This window comes from Struthio camelus, chromosome 5 (genome assembly GCF_040807025.1).
Source record: "Struthio camelus isolate bStrCam1 chromosome 5, bStrCam1.hap1, whole genome shotgun sequence".
Lineage (NCBI taxonomy): Eukaryota > Metazoa > Chordata > Aves > Struthioniformes > Struthionidae > Struthio > Struthio camelus.
The window spans coordinates 77,334,630-77,354,183 of NC_090946.1; the positions used below are offsets into that span (position 1 = coordinate 77,334,630).

Here is a 19,554-nt window from a genome sequence, read left to right on the forward strand (position 1 = left end):
CACAGATTCCCCTAAAGTGGATTTTTAAGCTTACAAGAATTGAAACAGAAGAACAGGCAGTCTTTGCTGCTGCTATGACATTACCAACTATTTGGTGAGCAGGCTACAAAGCATATACCCGCAGGATCTGATTTCCCTCACTTTCTTTCCTACTGAACCTCAAGCAAAAAAGCACTGCAAGTAGGAGAAAGGATAAGGGTATAAGGGTAAGGATGAAAAGTCCGTGTTTGTGGAGTGTTCCTTTGTGGAAAAAGGCATTATCTGTCATCTTTGTTACCAGCCCTGAGGCTGGTGTACAGGTGGTCTGAGAGCAAAATGGTCGTAATGCATGCATATAGGGTTAAACTTCTGGTCACAACATTCAAAAGCACTTAATCTTTAGGTCTCCTGGCAGCACTGCAGTCCACAGTCCTAAATCTTCTGTGTGCTGTGTAAGGTCTTCAGAATTGGACAGTGAGTAGAGAAGCAGTGGGGAAAGGAGAGAGGGGGAGGGAAGTTCTTGACATTCCCCTGTGACCAACACCTCTCTCAAGTGAGGGTATAATTGCAACCCCTATCCTAGGTAATGCTCAGCCTTGCAGTAAACCTGGTACATGTTTAATGTATAGAACATCATCAAAAGAGGTGCGGGGGAAAGAGCTCCTGTACTGCAACAGCTTGTGGCTATAGAGGAGACTCGGAGCAGGCACAGTGTGAGTGAAAAATCCATTTAACAGCAGACTGGTTAGAGCCAAGACAGCAGTTCAAGGATCGGAGCTGCATTAGGGCAGACATCGCATTGTAGGTGACTTAAACATGAAATAACTGTTGACTTCCCCTCATCATCAGAAACTGGTACTTTCATATGGAGCCGAAGGAAATCTCAGCCTTAGTGCTGTTCTCAGTGTTGGACAGCAACAGGGTTGAGGGACTGAGGGCTGTTACTTTTCACACTTTATCATCTAAGTGCCACCTACTTCAACCTTCAGCTACAAAGTACCTTTGCAGTGGTAACTCCTGTGTACCTACAAGCTTGCAGATCTCTTTGTTGTTGACTAAATTCTCAGCAATTATAGGCTGTACCTCAGCCTGCATACTTTCTAGGTTAAAAAAAAATTCCTCTTACATCATTGAGAGATTAAAGAGGGGAAAAAAAAGTAACAATCAATTTTTAAATTACTGGAGCTCTTCATCCATGCTGCTCCCTCTTTAGCAGAGAATAAGTCAGGAGTGACATTTCCACATGACATTTAACAAAAACAGAAAGTACTGTCTAGAAAAAATGACTTGATCACAGCACCTGTGTCTTGCACTGCTCTGGAAGAATGGCAGGTTCATTTCACTAACACCATGCTGGAGGGCTGTGAAACACGTTAAGAGGCTGCAGTAAACCTCCACGACAAAATGCAACTACTTTTAATACAACACATGCAAATGATGTTCACAGAATGCTTTAGCGTCCATCCTCTAGTCCATGGAAGATTCGGTGGTGATGTACAGAGCAGAAGGCTTGCTCTCCGGTTTATATACAGCTGTCTCTGCTTTTTCACTACAACAACAAAGTGCAAGCACTTGTGTTCTAAGAGAAGTTTCCTTCTCTTGCTTGGGCTAAGGACAACTGCTGCTAGACAAATAAATACTGACCCACTTTCAGAGACTACAGCTATTGCCACCAGCAGGAGAAAGAACAAAAAAAGAAAGGTAAAAGAGAAAGGTAGAGATGAAAGGGACCAGGTGGAGAGGAAGTGAGAGAACACAAGGTTACTGATTTCAGAGAGGATGCTGATGCTCAAGGAAAATGTAAAAAGTAGCCTCCTTTCCAAACAGGACAAACCATTTTCCATTTGGAAGTCTCACTTCCCTGATGCTTTGTTCCATTTGAACTGATTTCTGTTACTTTATGATGGCATGAACAGGATATAGGCAATCCCCAGGGCTTTGCTTTTTTTTGGGGGGGGGGGGGGGGAGGGAAAGGCTAAAAAAAAAAAAAACTGTTCAGCTCAGTGTGGGGGGGAACTCCCCTAGTAAACTGGGGAGTAAACTAAACATTTCTTAGAAAATATTTTCTAACTGACCTCATTAAATAACAGGTGTGCCTTTGAAGAAGAGCCTTTATGTGATGACCATCGTGAGCTGTAAAGCAAGGAGGTGCTGATAAGAATGACAGTAAAGTTAGTACACAAGTGGTTAGAAAATTTAGAGCACTTCTCACTGGTTATACAGGAAAATGGTGTGGTGGCCTGTCATAAGCTCAGTACTAGATACTAGTATCTCATCAGTAGGCTGTATAATTGCATATGTTATGCTTATGAGAGCTGCAGATGAGACCAGGCTTGAAGGTGCACTAAATTCCTGACAAACTGAGGAAATACTCCAAAATAAGCAAGACATAGTTCAAAAAGCATGCATGCAAAATAATGCACTTACTTACTTACAGGCAGTCAGATGCATACATTTACCATAGGGAACAAAAGGCTGTTACTAGCCATTCTGTCAGAAAAGCATCTGAACAGGATTATAGAAGATCATAAGCTGAACATGAAGCAGGATCATACTATTGCAAAACCCTCAAACGTACTGGAACACGTGAACTAGCTCAACAGATGAATATATAAGGGGGCTATAGGACATGCAACTAGCAACAGTAGGGGACTGGATTTCACAACGCATTAGAACCTTTCTACTGCTGCGTTCTTATGCACAAACATGGATTCAGCACATAACTAAGTCTGAGCCTCCATCTGCTGCCAATAAGATCTGTGCCCTCTTGTTACAAGCAACAGTTTTCAAGAAAGCTGGACGGAGAGAGCCAAAGGAAGCAACAGAAAATCATCACAGCTCTTTTCAGTCTCTTCTCAAAGGACTAGTTTGTTTATTTTACTGAAGACAAACAACGAGGGCAGAAATTATAGCCATCCTCAAATAAGACTGCTGCTCTGGAAAAAAAAAATAAAATAAATTTTCTCTGTGTCCATACAGAAGACAAGTAGTAACAGGATTACACTGAGGCAGGGAGATTATTAGATTTAGGGGGAAAAAAAACAAACAAAAAAACTTTCCAACTGCAGAAACAGGAAAGAATTGGAGTGAACTACCTGAGGAGCTCAAGTACTGAAAATTTTATTTTCAAAGAGCCCCAGTATTGAAATATTTAAATAAGATTAAGTATTTGCCACAAATAGTTTAGTTAATTACAATTGATTCTGCCTTTTGACAGGGAGCTGAACTAGGTGCTCTCTAAAAGCCCCTTCCAGAACTGTTTCCATGATTCTGTATTTCCAAGTACAGTTCATGGCCAAGTTATGTACTTCTGGCTTTTCATCACTTTGTTTACTTTTTTTGCACACCAAATAATCACGTCCTAAAAGCTGCTTCCATTAGTGCTCTGTGTGTATCTCATACTGTGTATGTTAGAGGGCCATATCATGGCTTTTGAGAGGTGTTTCCTTACCACTCCTGAATACCATTACAAGGTTTGCATATTTCTTTAAAATTATTTATGGTCACTGATCAAAAGAAACAGTTGTTAGCCTAGTATGCAGTGCATGGTCACGTGACAAGTTTTACTTGATAGGAAAAGGGCTTAAAGATGAGTAATAGAAGTAATAAACATCCTCGAAATTACACAACACTGGGTGTTCCTGCTGAAGGCACCAGAGCAGTACTGATTCAGTACGGAGCAGATCTCATTTAAATTGACTCTACCGGGGGGGGGGGAGTGGGGGAGACAATTCTTTACACCCTGCTCCACATAGGCCAGCAATAACTACACTGTAACTACTAACCTACAGAGAAAAACCTCTTGACATGCTAAGGACTGGTGGTAATGCCGCACACTACGAAAACAGGATAATCCTAACAAGTCACTGGAGAGAGGACCTAAAGAGATCTGTAATAGGGCAAATCAATTGTCAAATTCTATTCTAACCTCTGCTAAGGTTAAAAAAAATTTGGGCAAAAAACAGTCAGCATTTTTTTTTTAAAATCATCAAGCTATCACTGTAGTTGTGGAAGACTGGTTAGTGATGCGAGCACAGGGTACAAACAATGACGTTATATACGTATGTGGACTTTGGAAGGAAGAAATAAAACTAATCCAGTGAAATTCCCCCTCTCCCCTATTACACGTGTTCACTTTCACCAGTAGGTCACACATATTACTAATGTGTCAGAATGCACACTGTTTTATATAAACTCTTTTTGCCCCCCCAAAAAAGTACTTGGTAAAAATCCTCCTTTAACAGTTTCTTTGCTAAAGCATAGCTGATAACTAACTACAACTAAGGAAGATTACCTAAAGCCATATATTATAACAAATGCTAGAACTGAGCTCAGTACAATATAAAATGTCTAGAATAAAAAATTTCATATAAATAATCATATGTACACTTTGGTTACCAACTCTTGTGGTTGACCGAACTACAGTGAGCTGTAACCTGACTATCAGTGCAAGTCACCTGTCCAACTATTAAAACAAAAATCAGAATGCACCAAAAATAGTTAAAGAGCAGAATTATGCTGCTCTTCTCTGAACCGGAGAAGAGAGCTTCAGCATCTCTTGGTTTGTCAGCCACACAAGGAATGGTGTCTCAAATGTTCCAGCACCAAGAAAACAGAGTTCAAAGCTTCCTGCCTGCTGAAGGCTCTGGCTAGCACCGTTTCTGTGCAAATTATTTACGCTGGTTTGGCACTGCCCTCCGACGCCATTTTGAGAGTCAAATCTTATTTGTAGTGTACAAACGTAGCATGAGCATTCGCTTCCCAACATGCAAATGAGAAATACACACACACAAAAAGCCACAGCCAGTCTAGAACAAAGGCACGTGTAGAAGTTCAGATGAGTAGACAGGGTAGCCAAGAGGTGGGTCTGCAGCTTGCACGGTAAGGTTTCGGAGAAGAACGGGGTGGGCCTGGATACTGTAGCGCTCCTCATCATCATTAGTAGCATACAGCAGCTCCCAGGACAGATTTGCCCACTGACCTCGGACAGCTTCATCATTAAGTTTTCCCACTTGTACTAACAATTCCTGAAGAGTGAGCACTCGCCCAGTGTAAATTCCCTTCAAAAACAAAGAGATCAAAACATTCAGTACGTTCTCCAAAAAGATACGCAGACGATTCAGTTACAAAGCACTAAGTGAAGCTTCAGGACTCTACAGGCTAAGAAAACTGGCCCTTTAAAATAATCAGCAACAACAAATGCACCTGCCTACAGTCTAAAGATCGAACATGCAATCCTGAATTAACACAACATGCACTGAGCAGATGCCACCAGTCTGTGCTGTTGCATATATTTACGAATAGCAAAGCGTATCAACTCGTCTTGGTTCAATACTTGCATCTAAAAACAATCAGCAAATATTGCTGCCTCTGAAACAGACGCCTTATGATTTTCAGCAACAGTGATGTGAGCTCCTGTCTAGTACAAACATAACCTTTGCTTGCACAATCTTCAAGTTTTGGGAGACAATAAAACAAAATACAAGCAGTGGAAAACAAAAACAAAGTTTTTTCTTGCTTACCAGCAATTTTTCTCCTTACCATGTTTGGATCATGCCCCAGGGAAAAAAGGTAAGGCTTTTCCTGAAGAACTGCCTGCTGCCACTCAAGATCTGACACCAGTCCAATGTACCAATCATTTTCATATTCTTCCAGATAGTTAACTAGCTCTTTGAAGTCCTCAACTGGACCCAGACTTGCTTTGTCAACCATAAGCTTAAAAGTATATCTGAAAAGCACAGAAAGCCATACAGTAAGTACTGCTGCAGAAGACAGGAGAAAGAAACCCTCTGAGTTACAAAAGACAAAAATACACCATTAAAGGTTATCAAGCAGTAGCAAATTTTTAAGTTACTCCTTGTCACCTGAGTCATTAGAAGTTAGTATGAGCATGCTTTTAGCTCACCCAGATGGGATGTAAAAACACATTAGCTTAAACATCTTTCATTCACCTCAAACACTGGTACCACTACCTGATAATGGAAAGTGCAAAACATAATTGCATCACAAATTTTCTTACATTATTTGGATAATGAACAATGGGTCATTTGTTCCTACTTAACACAGTAGATTTCCAGCGGAGCCGGGAAGAACGAAAGGGTCTCCTCCATATCACGACCTTCACTACCTGAGGTTACAGGCAATATTTACGCAGAAAGAAGCTAGAGATGTCTTTAAATTGTACGGCTTTAAAACAAACTACACTTTGTGAAGTGATATTTCCTTTCAAAGCACAGGACTTTCTATATCCTTTTTGTAATCTCAGGGAATTGTCCTCTTTTACCTGAATGCTTTTAGTGCAAGTTGGAATAGCTCCGGTTTGCTGGTTAGCCAGTCCAAACCAACAGACCACGGAATACCACCGGTGTACGCTCTGAACACATGGCTAGGGGCAGGCACTGTGTTATCCAGTCCAAACAGACCAAAGCAACACGACAATACACCATGGACGTATAAATCTTTCAAAGCTTTATCTTTCATAAGGTCTTCAAGTAAATTGGAAGGTTTTTCTTTCAGGTGAAAAAAGTCCAGCTGACTCAAAATGAAATGGTACCACTCTTCTGGGAACCTCTGCCTCATTTCATTGACTTTGGAAACAGGTACTGGGGCTGTTCTCCATTCTTCAGGGATGCTTAATAGCTCTGAGTAGGAGCAACTAAATTCAACCAGAGGTAAAACTTCTCGCTGTTTTCCTTTGTCTACAGCAGGAAGTCCAAGCACAACAGCCCTGCATAATTTATCTTCTGGTGACATTTCCTGTAGGTCATCTTGATTCTGTGTTTCTACAGACCCTGGAATAGACAAATGTGTTTTTGGTGTAATTCCCAACTGCCCAGTTTCTTTCCTATCTTGCACTCTGCCACTGAGTTCAAGATCAAAAATGTCACTATCATCAGTCCAGTCCTCAATTGTATCAACACTAAAGCTATCTTCATCCCTCAGAGGCCTGGATCTTTCTACTGCACTGCTATGCTGATTTTCTGGAAATGATCCTTTTTTGTTCTTGTCTGCATTGTCCAGGTTTCCCCGCTTTTTGGATTTTTTATAACAATACTGGACAAGCATCCATACAAGCACTTTAATGAAATCATCTTTCAGATGCTTTAAATTTTCATGAGAGTCAATTATTCCAGACAACACACTTCTGGCATCTGAATACAGTCTCACAGGTAGAACAGTACAAGGAGTCAAAATGTTTCCAAAATGATGATTAAGAGAGACAATCTTTGTGTGCTCCTGATGTTCGAAGGCCATTTCAAAAATCTCATCAACTCTGTGAGCTTCAGCAGCATGACAGGATGTTTCCTGCAATTCTAGCCCCTAAAGCATAAATGAAAACAATTTGGTTTTAGTCTTCACCAGTACATATCCTTACATGCTAGAAAGCTCTATTGTCTTGCAACAAATTTTTTCTCAACAAGTGAATATATGCTCCATTGTTGGTTTTTCCAGAACTAAGCTATCTACCAATTTACCTGGAGGTCAGCACCGCTACCAAAGCGCTCACTACAGTATTCAGCACAGATACGGTAACTTGATCTTAGAAAAACCAAAAACTTTGCTTCATACAGATTTGGTTTAGCCAGCTTATTAAAGATGTTATGCCATGAGCTAGGCAATGTTATGTCACAAGCTAGGCAATAAAAAAATAATTTCACACCTTCTACTCATTTCAACTTTTGTGTGACTTCTTACATTGTGTAAGTCATCTGTGTGGTTTCTAAGTTTTAAAAACAATATGAAAAGCATGTCAGTTGCAAGATTAGGTAGTATCAAATAAGTAGTCAGTCCTCAGCATGCAGTTACCTTAATATTAACACCACAGTATGTGAAGCCCTTTTCCAGCACCAATATCCACATCAGTCTGTCCTGAAAACGGCATAGGTAATGTGATCCGGGTAGAGAGAGACCTAGACAAGAAGCAGATGTTTGTAGTGTGGTGTTATATCGATGAAAGGTTTTTCAACCTGCCAACAGAGGAATTCATCTGCATACACAAAACATTTTGCATCAACCTCAAAGTCGGTTACAACTGTCTAACTAGTACCCTTACACAAACTAGCTGCAAAGCTAGATCTTTGAAACTGTAATGCTGTCTTTGAAAAAGCTGTAGAAAAGTGGACTCCCCCTCACCAAAACTGCAGGACTACAAAGTTCAAACTGGGCTAGAGAGTTAGGCACCCCCATCCTCAATACCCTTTACGGACATGATTTTCACGAGTAAAGATCCTCTTTGGCCGCATTTCCAAATGCACAGCTCCCACTGAAGTCATTTGGGGATCTAAAATTCATATGACTGCAGAATACATTGAAGAATCGTCATCTGGCACGTGGATTTCTTAATGGCCCTGTTTACTGTGGAACACAGACTTTATTTGTTATGGGAGAGTACAAACATAACTCAAGGGAAGTTGGTACCTCCACTGCCAGTTCCTGAATTAATTTGCGTGTATCTCAGAATGATTAGAAATATTTCTGTAGGACGCAAAATCCAGAGCTTAAATGATTTTCAAAGTTCTGCTCAAGTCTCAGCTTACCAGTGAGGTAGTACCATACCCATTTTACAGGTCCTGTAAATAATTCACAGGTCCTACATAAATAGAGAAATTATCAGAAAAATGAAGACCTACATTTTAAAGAGCACCCATTTCTGAGCGCTGGTCTTTAAAGATTTGTGAATCAGTATCATAGACACTGAACACCAACTGTAGATACAGTAGAAGTCATCTGCATTTTTCTTAAGCACTTCTGAAAAGAAAAAAAAAAAACAAAACGAAACCAACCTGGTGTTAAGTTTGACATCACCAAAAATAGAGGGACCCCAAATTAACTGGAAATTGAAAATTAAGTGCTGAACAACTTCTGGTCACACATCAAACCAACTAGTATTAAAAAATCCCAAAGACTGGCTCTCGCTGTAAAAATTAGAGAACTCTTATGTCCAAAGAGTCATGGTATTGCTTCCCTCTTATTATTTCCATAAAAAAGAGCAATGCCAAATTTCCTAGCAATTGCTGTTTTTACTGTCGTTCTTTAAGTTGACTTTATTGACAGCAGACTTAATTGCCTGCTGTCACCTCCTCCAGTACAACAGTGCTATTCCTAAGCGTGGCAAGCTACGTTTGCTGCCAGCGTATGACTTGCTCCTGCTCTCACTCACGTCCAGTGATCACTCCGGTGCACAGAAAATTTTAGTTTTAGAATACTGTAAGATGGAACCAGTGAAACCAACCATTAGGCTATAGTTAAAATTTAAGTAACCTTTTCTATCCCATTGAGCTAATTAAGTGCATTTTCTTGCTAGCATTCGCACAGATTTTACAACATTTTAATTTTTTCTTTCTAACTGTCAAAGCTACTAAAACACCTTTACAGAGAAAGGAGTATGGTATTAAATTAAAAGAGACAGGCAAAGCACTACATCTTAAACTCATCTGAGACTAGAAAATTATTTCTTGCTTGAAGACATTCATTCACAGATTTTCCCATTAAAAAGACGACCTTTTTTTTCCCCTAGACTTATGTTTTAAATCATTTAATCCGAGGCATAGCTGCCACCACATGGTCAAGATGGCAACTGGGAAAAACATATAAATAAATAAATACACACACACACTCCTACATGCACATATTTGGCTGATGCAGTAGGCAAAGTGAAGTTTCTCTCTCCTTTAGGGGAAAGAAGCTTCAAAGTTCTCCTTCTTTAATACCTCTCCACCAGTACCAAAATTGCATCAAATGTTCCCTTGTAAAGCGCTTGGATCATTTCTTCGGAAAAGACTGATTACGGTTAACTTCCACTGTCTTTAAATAGTTGTAAGCCATTTTCTACTAGGCTTACGTAAATATTTATCTCCTGTCAAAGAGCAACGATCTCGATTATTTAGGTTGCACAACGGCTGTTTTTCAAGAAAATGAACTTGAAATTTTGGCACTTACTGTGTCACCAGCTGGGGAAAATACGCAGTATTTGTTCACCTCTCTTTATAGAATTTTGTGAAATACCCACGATGATGCCTTTCAGAGGTTTTCAGATCAGAAAGTGCTACTACAACCCTAACCTAACTGCCTGCACAATATGTGCTACGAAGTCTCATCAGCTGGTTCTGGTCCCAACCGTTTACTGCTAGTTACGCTGCAAACATCAGTCCAGATTCATCCTACCTAATTAACATATCCAAATCAGTAAAACTCACCTGCTGGTCCCTGAAGAATGGGACCACTGCAAAGAAAAGCAGATATATACACACCCACAAAGAGTAGTTGGACATCCCTCCTCCTCTTCGCTGACTGTCAAGAGCAGCCAGAATACCTGTGCTCCGAAGGCATCTCAATTTATTACCTATAATTAGGAGGGATGAATCCATACCATCTGGTCTTGTTCAGTATAGAAAGATAAATACTGTTTCATTATCATTTTGTTTCTCCTTATTTTTTAAGTGAAACAAATACAGAATTATTTTCTTACAAGACCACAACACAGTGAAAGGTTAGCGTACCTACCTAGGCTACCAGCTGCTAGTGCAGACTGAAGAGCAACAGCCAGGCTTGGAACCATCTGTTGATAGTATACAGTATCGGAGCAAACACATGCTGTAGCACCCACAGGACCTGGCCAACTTCGGATAGGCCTGGGAAAGCCTATCAAAAACACTGGTAGTGTGAAGAGCGGCAACAAAGGAGAAGAAAGTAGCGCAGAGATGGCAACGAAGGTCAACAGGATCGGGAAGAAAACTACGTTGAGCGTGATTAAGGTGGCGGTAGATTTCCGACGCTGTTTTTTCTCTGTCCACGATGTCAGAAGAATGGCTACGGCAAACTGCAATTTTGAGACAAACTGAAGCAATCGATCCCGTAGGATGCCGACCTGCGAGACAGATAAAACAAGCACGCGTTTATTTGTATTCTGTATCTTATCATACTCAGCACTACTAAAGCTGCCTATCTAGACCAATTTTAAGGAAATGAAGTGAGATTATCATTGACTGATATTACAAATAACGTCTCAGTATAGTTTTTTAGTCTCGATTTACTAGGTCCCAGACCCTGATTCTATATTGGGGCACAGAAAGGAAACTAAGACTTTTAAGGGACAACTATCTGCTTAAATCTACACGATGACAATTACCAGCAAGAGTCTGATTCCTGTATCGAGGCTCCTGTTCCACCATATGTCCGGATTAAACACCGCCATTTGTGTTAGTGACACAACCACTATGTCCAGTAGGGCATTCTCCGTATTCTGCCAGACCTAAAAGAGAGATATTGCAGACATGTATTTTGAAATGTTTGTACCTTTTCCTAGCTTTTTTGACCTGGAGTGTTTCTTCCAAGCCACTTTAATACTTAAGTCACATAGCAGAAAAAATGTCTTAGGCCGAGTAATATATTTAAAATTCAAATTACCATCCTAAATATTCTTGTGAATCCAATGCAAACAGACACAGAATGAAGATTTTGTAGGGTGCGGTCGAGTGACAGGAACGCTATCATAGCAAATGGAGATACTGTAATTGAAATAAAATAATCATCAATTCCTTTGCAAAAAAACAAGTCAAGTCTACACAGGTAAGCACTGCAGAATGGAAAACTGAACGTAAAAAGAGAACTATTCTAATCAAGTAATTACTGCAAACTCCTCTTCCTACTCCACCTCCAGACCATTAAAACTAAACAGCGCATTCGCAATAATGGCCCAAGACTACAAACATTTATATCCATGTTTAATTGTCTCTTTCTTTTTTAAGCTTCCCCGAAGATAACTGAAGATACTCAGATAAGTAAAAATAAACAAAGGAAGAGCATTCATCAATCCACTTCCCAAAACTGCCACACCTTTAGGAAATTAAATGAATTTAGACCAAATTTTGGTTCCCTCAAAGTAAACAAATTTGTCACTAACTTTACCAGAAAGGGGATTATGCCCCCTTTACTAGAAAGTTGAAAGAACCTAGTATTTAGTCAACTTGAAGACTCTCAACTCACTTTTGTTACTGAGTATCTTTTTTAAAAATCTACAACAGGAATTTCTCAAAAGTGAATACTGATGTTATAACTAAAATGCTTGTAAAGGCCTTGGTGTCTGAGCTGGACTTTTAAAAAGCTCAACTTCTTAGGCTGACCTCTAAAAAACAAACATATCGCTAATCGCTTTCAAATATTCTGAGCCAGTAATTTTGACCTTAATGCAATTCAGCACAACATCAACAAATATTTTTACCTATTTACGTTTTCTTAGTTCATTCACAGAACTTTGCACATATAGTAACTCTAGTTTGTTTCAATCTTCCTATAATCATCATCTAACAAACAACAGATAGTGGGTATTCCTACCTAGTGTTAGTAAAATCCTCCTGACAACACCAACTTTCATTAGCCTTCTTTGCTTCTCCATGAACACAGTCACAGTCCTGATATCCTTTGGATAAAAGGGGTTTCGGAAGACTCCAAACAAGTACACTCTCTGAATCTCTCTAAGAATCCACGTAATTATGAGTAATATCATCAGAATGTAACTTGCTACAGCCTGAGGACTGGCTTTGGAAAAAGACGAAAAACCAGCAAATTGATGCAGCAGGCTAGCTTCTATGAGAGCAAATGTCAGCACAGTCAAATAAAAAATGAATTCCCTCCACCCAAACTGTATTCTAAGACCTCTGTGCATATTTTTAGACTTGCTGGAGGTCAAATGGCTGCTCATGGTGTGTTTGAAGGCAAAACCAATCTCACTTAGGTTAAGACTCAGTATGAACCCACATCCAGTCATGAAGAGGATCACACCGAGAGTGCTGGGAATGAAATACGATGCTATTGCTGTTCCAGCAGAAATGAGAAACATTACTAATAACCTGTGAAGGAGAAAATAAAAAAAGATTTGCTTGAAAAAAAAAAAAAAGGTCATAAATGATATTGATACATTTTATCATTATATAAACAAAATTTACTTTGTGTTACTTGACAAAGGTGAACCTCCTAGTCCAAACTCCAACAGTTGTTCCATTCCCCATAGAAAAAGTGCATCAAGTGGGGGCAGAATTCCCATTGCCCATAAGAACGGCAGAAAAAGAAACACGATGTGCAAAATCTGGTTTGTCTGCTCTAGAACAGGCGTGTTGACAGCAAACCTAGACAAAAGAAGAAACGCACTTGACTTCTGTGAAGGAAAAGATAGCTGACACGTGGAAACACTTTTTAACCAATACTGTAAATCCAGAAGTATAAACATTACATAAACTCAATGGATATTTCTTTAAAGGAAAAATAAGGACAAAAGTTTATAAGTTTATGCTTGGGGCAGTAATACAATAATTACAACATCAGAACACCGTCTGATTTTTAATTCAAAAGATTCAAAGCCTTCAGATTACCTAGATGAGCCAAGTGAGTTATGTATCCTTATTCTTTTGACAGTACTGTGATAATACATTCAAGAAACGCTTGGGGGGAAAAAAGGTCTAGAGGCTCTAAGACTTCATCTGATTAACAAAAGAGTGCTAAGGTGTTACTTTAAAATTACAAGAACACAACTTTCATGTAAGCCCAAGACACAACGTGTAAGAATTAACACTGCACTGGCATGCTGCCTGTAAATCAGGACATAAAGTCTCTTTAGTGATATACAACATAATTTTGTACATAAAAGTACTTATACCTTTCTGTAAAAATACAAAGATCAGTATTACAAGTCTGCCTAAATTGCAAGCCATACACTATTTACAAATAAGATAATTAACTCAAAAGACGGACTACTAAGATATTTGGTTTCTCTTTACCTCTTACTAAATAAATAAGTAATCCTCAAAAGGATTTTGTCAGGAATTTAAAGAATGTCTGAAGTTTCTCCTCATGAATTTAAGCAGAAGAACTTGGGGTCTAAGACCACGTGTAGAATTCTCATTTCATAACTGAAGGGGCAACTGGGGTAAACCGTTAACGAAGACATCCCCATGTGCAAAACTAATAAAACCAGACAGGCTTTTTTTTTTTTAAATGCATTTGAAGTACCCCAACCATAACATTTGTACACGTGAAAGTGATAAAAGTATCATTTGACAAGGAGAAAGAACACATGACGTAACGCCAAAAACATTGTGCTTTAACAAATTCTGCAAATGCTTTCGCTAAAACATTCATCTGAAGAGTGGAAAGATAAAACAATCTCCCACTTGTAAACTGATATAGTTCTAGTGCATTACATATTATATTTAAAAATCCAAGTTCAAAATCCATATAACAAAGAGACACAGCAAGGTTTTGCCTTATTTGAGTAGATATTTGCTTATCCACTCACTAAATTCAAGTTTTCTTTTTTTTTTTTGGCCTGTAACTTACACTTTCTGTAGATATTAAATAAGAAAGCATTCAAGGATGAAATTTGGATTTAGATCCAGTGCTCCTGAAATCTGCAGTGTTTAGATCTACGGTTCCAGATCAAGAACACGTTTTTGAGAACATACCTTCAAAAAGGAAGTTAATGCAAATGCTCTTGCAGAATAATACCAAAATCGACATTGCAGAAGACAATTTTTACTGTATGTAACTTAGAACTGAGGGTCTTCCTAACTTGTGTAGAATGCTATAAAACTTCAAGAACTTTAGATACACAAAACAGAGCATCAATTTCTACTGCATACTCTTCTAGGCTTCTTTTGAAGTTCCACAGCTGATTAAAATTTCAAAATAAGTTTTCCTCAGAAAAATCATTTCATCTTTCTATCAAAAATATATAGAAATTTTCATTAGCTAAATGCTGTATTAAGTTTACCTGTGTGCAAGATCCACTGCAATAAAGACAAAAATATAAAAAGGTCTCATCAGAGCATTAATTTCGTAAGTATCCAGTGCTTGGAAAGTAGCTGTTTCAGTAGCTGTATTTATAATTAATGAATACTCTCCTATACATATAGTCATCCATCCAAATACAAAGATGATAACAGTTCCTCCAATATTACTATATAGCACGGTTAATCTGTTTGGCAGCAAATACCAAGTTCCCAGCCCACACAATACCCCTGCCAGAAGAGAATGAAACACAGTGTTGATTATGTACTTCTTGCCAGGAATAATAAATTTAACTGTCTCTGAACCTACACAGCTGGAAAATTCAAACTCATCTTCATCTGTTAGGGTATTCTGAATTTGCATTCTTTCTACTGTCACTGTCTTCTGTTTTGCATACAGATTTGTCATTTGGAGAATAAGTGCAGTAACAAACATCAGTCCTCCTGAAAGCGCTGCTGTAAAATAGTCTTTCGTAACGTCCAATTGGTACAAAAGTGTTCCTACGCCTCCCAAAACCCATGGTGTCAAGAAAAGAATAATCTGATTCACATATATGTATGGAGGGGCACAATAGCCTAATTTAAAGCGGGGACCTCCCAGCACAGTCTGCGGAAAGCGCTTCAAAAAGAATTCCTGTTTGTAATCATTCAGCAGGGGTACATCTGGACCCATTCTTATTACTCAGGAATGCTGGACGAATATCATTTTTCCTGTAAGAGAACAGAAAGAAAAAGAAGGAAGCATTACTAGATCTGCCATTCCAAACTTAACCAGTAAATTCTTCTGTCCTATTTTCATTTACCAAGTCATAGTGGAACTCTGACATGTTAGCGTTAGTAGACATTATCCTAAAGCATCTCTAGAATTTGCTAGAACACAACTACTAAGCAAACACCTAAAATGGAAAAAGATAATATACTTAAAAATAAAGAATGTATTAATGATCTAAAACTCTATGCAACAAACTAAAAATACCAACTATTCTTGGGAGATGATAAAAATCAACTCATCTCCACACAAGAAAACCTTCCTAAAACAGAAACGTTTTCCATCCAGCCTGACGCTAATCACATCTTGCTAAGGACCTCCAATTCCAATTAATCCTGTTAAAGATCTCCATATACAAGTGGCCGGGTAGAAGAAGAGTCACTAATGTCAGTGAATATCCACATAAACGCGAAGCTACAGTCACACTCGGCTCCCTGCAAAATATCAAAACCTTATAAAATATACTAACTGTAAAAAATTAGCAAAGCATTAAAAATAGTTTTTTGCACATCAGCATTTTTATCGTCCTCCCTACACAGCCCAGTCACAGAACAGGATCTCACTGTACCACACAGGACATAAAACAAACAGTTCAGTTTCTGCCTCCTAAAGCGTGTAATTTAAATACAAAATAAAAAAGCAATACTTGCAAGTTGTAGCACAATCAGGATATATTCTGTTCTATACAGCAGCGGAGAAAACTGGAAAAAAAGAGGAAAAGAGACACCTGTAAACCTTTACAATCAACGGTGTCAAATAGAGACCACATATAATACCCATTGTGAGGATCAGGCAACATAGAAATGATGATGGCAAAAAGGTAATTAAAATAGTCAAATACCCTTATGCTACTAGTCACAAAAGTAAGAACCTATGGATGACAGGTGAAAATACTCAAGCTAAGACATAGGGTGAAAAAAGAGCACAATACATGCAATGTGAAAGCACTTTATTAATAATAAAAAAGGAGATGTTGGTGCGTATTAGCCTATGTGCAAGTACCGAAATTCTGTGGGCCTTCTAATGGACACGTATAATCTGAAAAATTCCCGTTAGCCATCACTGCTGCTATAGCAAGAATGAAACACGTGACTGCCATGGAGTTTCCAAAATACTGCAATCCCTTCTAACACTGAACGCTTTTAGGTGCTTTAAAGCACAATTTTCTCCTTACGTTTAAAGGGACATCAATCACTCGGCTCTAGGTAAATACTAGTCGTCATGGGATTAAGTCAGAAACAGCGCAAATAAGACATATTAGCGTCCATTCATATGCATTGTCATGCTTGGAAATTTGCTTTTAGGGTCTACTAAGCCAATATACTCCGTAACGAAAAGCAGGATACGACAGGCTCTTGAATTACTACCCATATACACCGTACTTTTTGTTTTTTCCTGACTTGTAAAAATTCCAATCTGGAATTGAAAACATAGAGGTTTTTTTGGTCATACCATTCCAAGCCATTGAATGTTTTTTAAGTGAAGGCGAAGGCAGCAGTCAGTCATAAGGAAAACAACCCTCTCTACGTGTTGACATTGGAGAGGGGAATTTGTTGCAGTTGGCTCAAGAATCTCAAAACGTAACAGGGACACGCCTGCCCAAAAACAATTTTCAAAGATAATTTCAAAAATTCACAACCCGGCCAAACCTTTTTACAAAAAGAAACACTCTTTAAAGGACTACATACGTATGAAGCTAAGTTACTAAGAAATTATACGCAGTAGAAGTTTTATATGGACGTAAAGGAAGTTGAGTTTTAAAGGAAACATAAAACCCAACGGTGCATCGTTCTCCATTAAAAACAGTTTTCCGGCAGCTGTGACTTTCTCCTCTCTCTAAAAAGAGCTATTTTTGTTCGGAGTTCTTGTTTGTTCGTTTATATTGCTGACAGCACGTTAACAAAGTATTCATATTACGTCTTCTGCGTAAACAACAGACATCTTGGCATGAGACACAAGATCGATGCACATGAACGACGCAGTGCTACCCGGCCACGCTCCAGCACCTAAAAAAAGTACCACGAAGAGAAGCGCATTTAATTATAAAACAAAAAGTCTGAGACTTGAGCTCAATAAACACGGAAGCGATCCTGTCAGCGATCTCCCTGGCTCCCAAGCAGCGGGGTCACCACCCCATCAGCACTTCAGAAGAGGCGCTCGGGGGCACGCCCGGTTATTTCTGCGCAGAGTCCTAGCAACGCGACTCCGCGCGGCGGGAAGCGTTTACAGGACCTGGCTTCAGCACGCATTCCTAACGTACAGGCCTGGCCCCACTCGGACAACTTGCCTGGTTACCCAGAGAGTCGGGGCGGCAAGTTAGCGCCAGCAGGGAGCTAAGCGACCGGCCTACTCTGGTACGCGCGACAAGAAGGGCCTTGAACACCGTTAAAAGTCATTTAACGCTCTTCTGGCCAGCCAAACGTTGCGGGGTTTTTACATAAAAGCGCAACAAAGCAAACCGTGCTCAAACTCGGGCAGAAATCCACGGCAGGGCGTTGAGTTCTGGTCTCGGCGAGCGCCGCCCTTCGTCGCGCGTGCCGATGCTGAAGACAGCTAAGCGCGGTCTGGTTTTGTTTCAAGCAGGCTACAGGACGTCTCAGCCCTTCAAGCCGCTGCGGCACGCGAGGCTTAAAAACATCGTCCGCAGGCGGCCTCTCCTCGCCACCCGAAGCGGCGGGCGCGAACCGCCGGCCCGCGCACCGGCGCCCGAACGCCAGCGCTTCTCCCACCTGCCTCGGGACTTCGCACCCGGCTCCGTCACCGAGCAGCTTGGCGGGAGCCGAGCGGAGGTGGCTGGGAGCAGCATCGCCGCCGCCAGTGAGGTGCCCGGGCCCACGGCCGCCCTCCGAGACCAACGCTGCCAACCACCCCTCTGCCTCGGGGGACCCCTCGCACCTGACCACAAGGGCTGTCGGCCGGCTTCAAAACACGCTTTAACCCAGCAACCTCTCCCCTAGATCGTCTGCAGAGGGGAAAAAAAAAATATATATATATATATATATTTTTTTTTTTTATAACGAACCCAAGCAACTAAAGATAAATAAAGAGACGGTGTCCCTGCGGTTTTTAACTCCAGAGAGGAGGGGAAGCCAGGCAGGGGGGAGCGGGCAGAGCAGGGCAGGGCAGCGCTGCCGCCGGCCCCGGGCCGCCCCGGGCCGCCGGCTCCGCTCCGCGCCGCGCCGCGGGGAGGCCGCCGGGCCGCCGCCCCCGGTGCCGAGCCGCTGCGAGGCGGGAACCTACCTGTGGCCCGGGCTCGGAGCAGGTCGGGGGCTTTGGTGCGCGGGGCGAAAAGGTGGTGACAAAGGGGGACGGGACTGAGCCTGCAGCCCGCGGCGGGAGGAGGAGGGAGGATGGCGGAACGCCCCCCTCCTGCGTCCTCAGGGCTGGCAGCGCCCTCCTCCCCGACGGCCGGCCGGCCGGCGCTGCTGAGGGCGGCGAGGCGGGAGAAAGCGCGGCGATGGCGCTGAGGGGAGCTGGCGGCGGCGGCGCTCAGGCGCGACCTCGCGGCCCGCTGACGGAGAGGCGGCGGCGCCCTCTCCCCGCCTCCTTCCCGCCCTACAGCCGCCGCCATTTTCGCCGCCTGAGGGAGCGCAGCGCGGCCCGGCGGGGGGGCGTCGCGCTCGCCTGTAGGAAATGGCCCCCGGAGGGGCGGCGCGGAGACGCGGCGGCCGCCTCCCCCCCCGCCCCTCGGCGGCGTTTCCCTCAGAAACGGGTTTTTCACCCTTTAGCCGGTGAATTTGCCGCCCGGGCGGCTTTGTCGTCCTCCAGTCTTCTATTTTATCCTTTCGATAGCTGGCAGGAAAACGTCAGAGAGTAGTTTTCCGTGACTTTTTGTTGTTGTTGTTTCCATAATCTTCTCGCATTGACAGAAGTATAATACCAACCAAATGAGATTGATTAAGTATTGTTAAGAATTGAGGAAACATTGATATTCAACACGCGACATTCTGGTATATCGAAACGCTTACCGTGAATGCTCAATACACAGCGTTTTAGTATTACAATAAAATACTCTTAAAAGTTGCC

The 19,554-nt window shown here is 41.2% G+C and overlaps 1 protein-coding gene and 1 long non-coding RNA gene across 9 annotated transcripts; one reads left to right on the plus strand and one right to left on the minus strand.

Annotated features, from left to right (window-relative positions):
- Positions 1-5: 5 nt before the first annotated feature.
- On the plus strand, positions 6-2,934 carry LOC138067549 (uncharacterized). The gene is made up of 2 exons (XR_011141708.1): positions 6-206; positions 2,070-2,934. It is a non-coding gene; the product is annotated as an uncharacterized lncRNA (long non-coding RNA).
- PCNX4 (pecanex 4) lies at positions 2,825-19,156 on the minus strand. Of its 8 annotated transcripts, none has more exons than XM_068947387.1 (13): positions 18,769-19,009; positions 18,424-18,490; positions 16,179-16,229; positions 14,744-15,470; positions 12,924-13,103; positions 12,313-12,827; positions 11,386-11,486; positions 11,108-11,230; positions 10,483-10,846; positions 7,786-7,889; positions 6,263-7,299; positions 5,521-5,707; positions 2,825-5,039 (listed from the first exon to the last, which is right to left on the minus strand). In XM_068947387.1, exons 4-13 carry the CDS (start codon positions 15,430-15,432, stop codon positions 4,788-4,790), a joined length of 3,552 nt encoding a protein of 1,183 aa, XP_068803488.1. In that variant the 5' UTR covers positions 15,433-15,470; positions 16,179-16,229; positions 18,424-18,490; positions 18,769-19,009; the 3' UTR covers positions 2,825-4,787. The 8 variants fall into 8 exon arrangements, with proteins under 8 accessions (XP_068803488.1, XP_068803487.1, XP_068803486.1 ...); XM_068947386.1 differs by having other exon boundaries at positions 16,175-16,229; positions 18,769-18,906; XM_068947385.1 differs by lacking the exon at positions 18,424-18,490 and having other exon boundaries at positions 18,769-19,156.
- Between the last annotated feature and the right edge of the window lie 398 nt (positions 19,157-19,554).

Coding starts and splice junctions, on each gene's coding strand:
- PCNX4 (XM_068947385.1), bottom strand. CDS start 15,432: ATGGGTCCAGATGTACCCCTGCTGAATGATTACAAACAGGAATTCTTT. Junction 11,487..12,312: donor GAGGATTTTACTAACACTAG/GTAGGAATACCC, acceptor TTTCAATTACAG/TATCTCCATTTGCTATGATA. Junction 5,040..5,520: donor TGGGGCATGATCCAAACATG/GTAAGGAGAAAA, acceptor TTGTTTTTGAAG/GGAATTTACACTGGGCGAGT.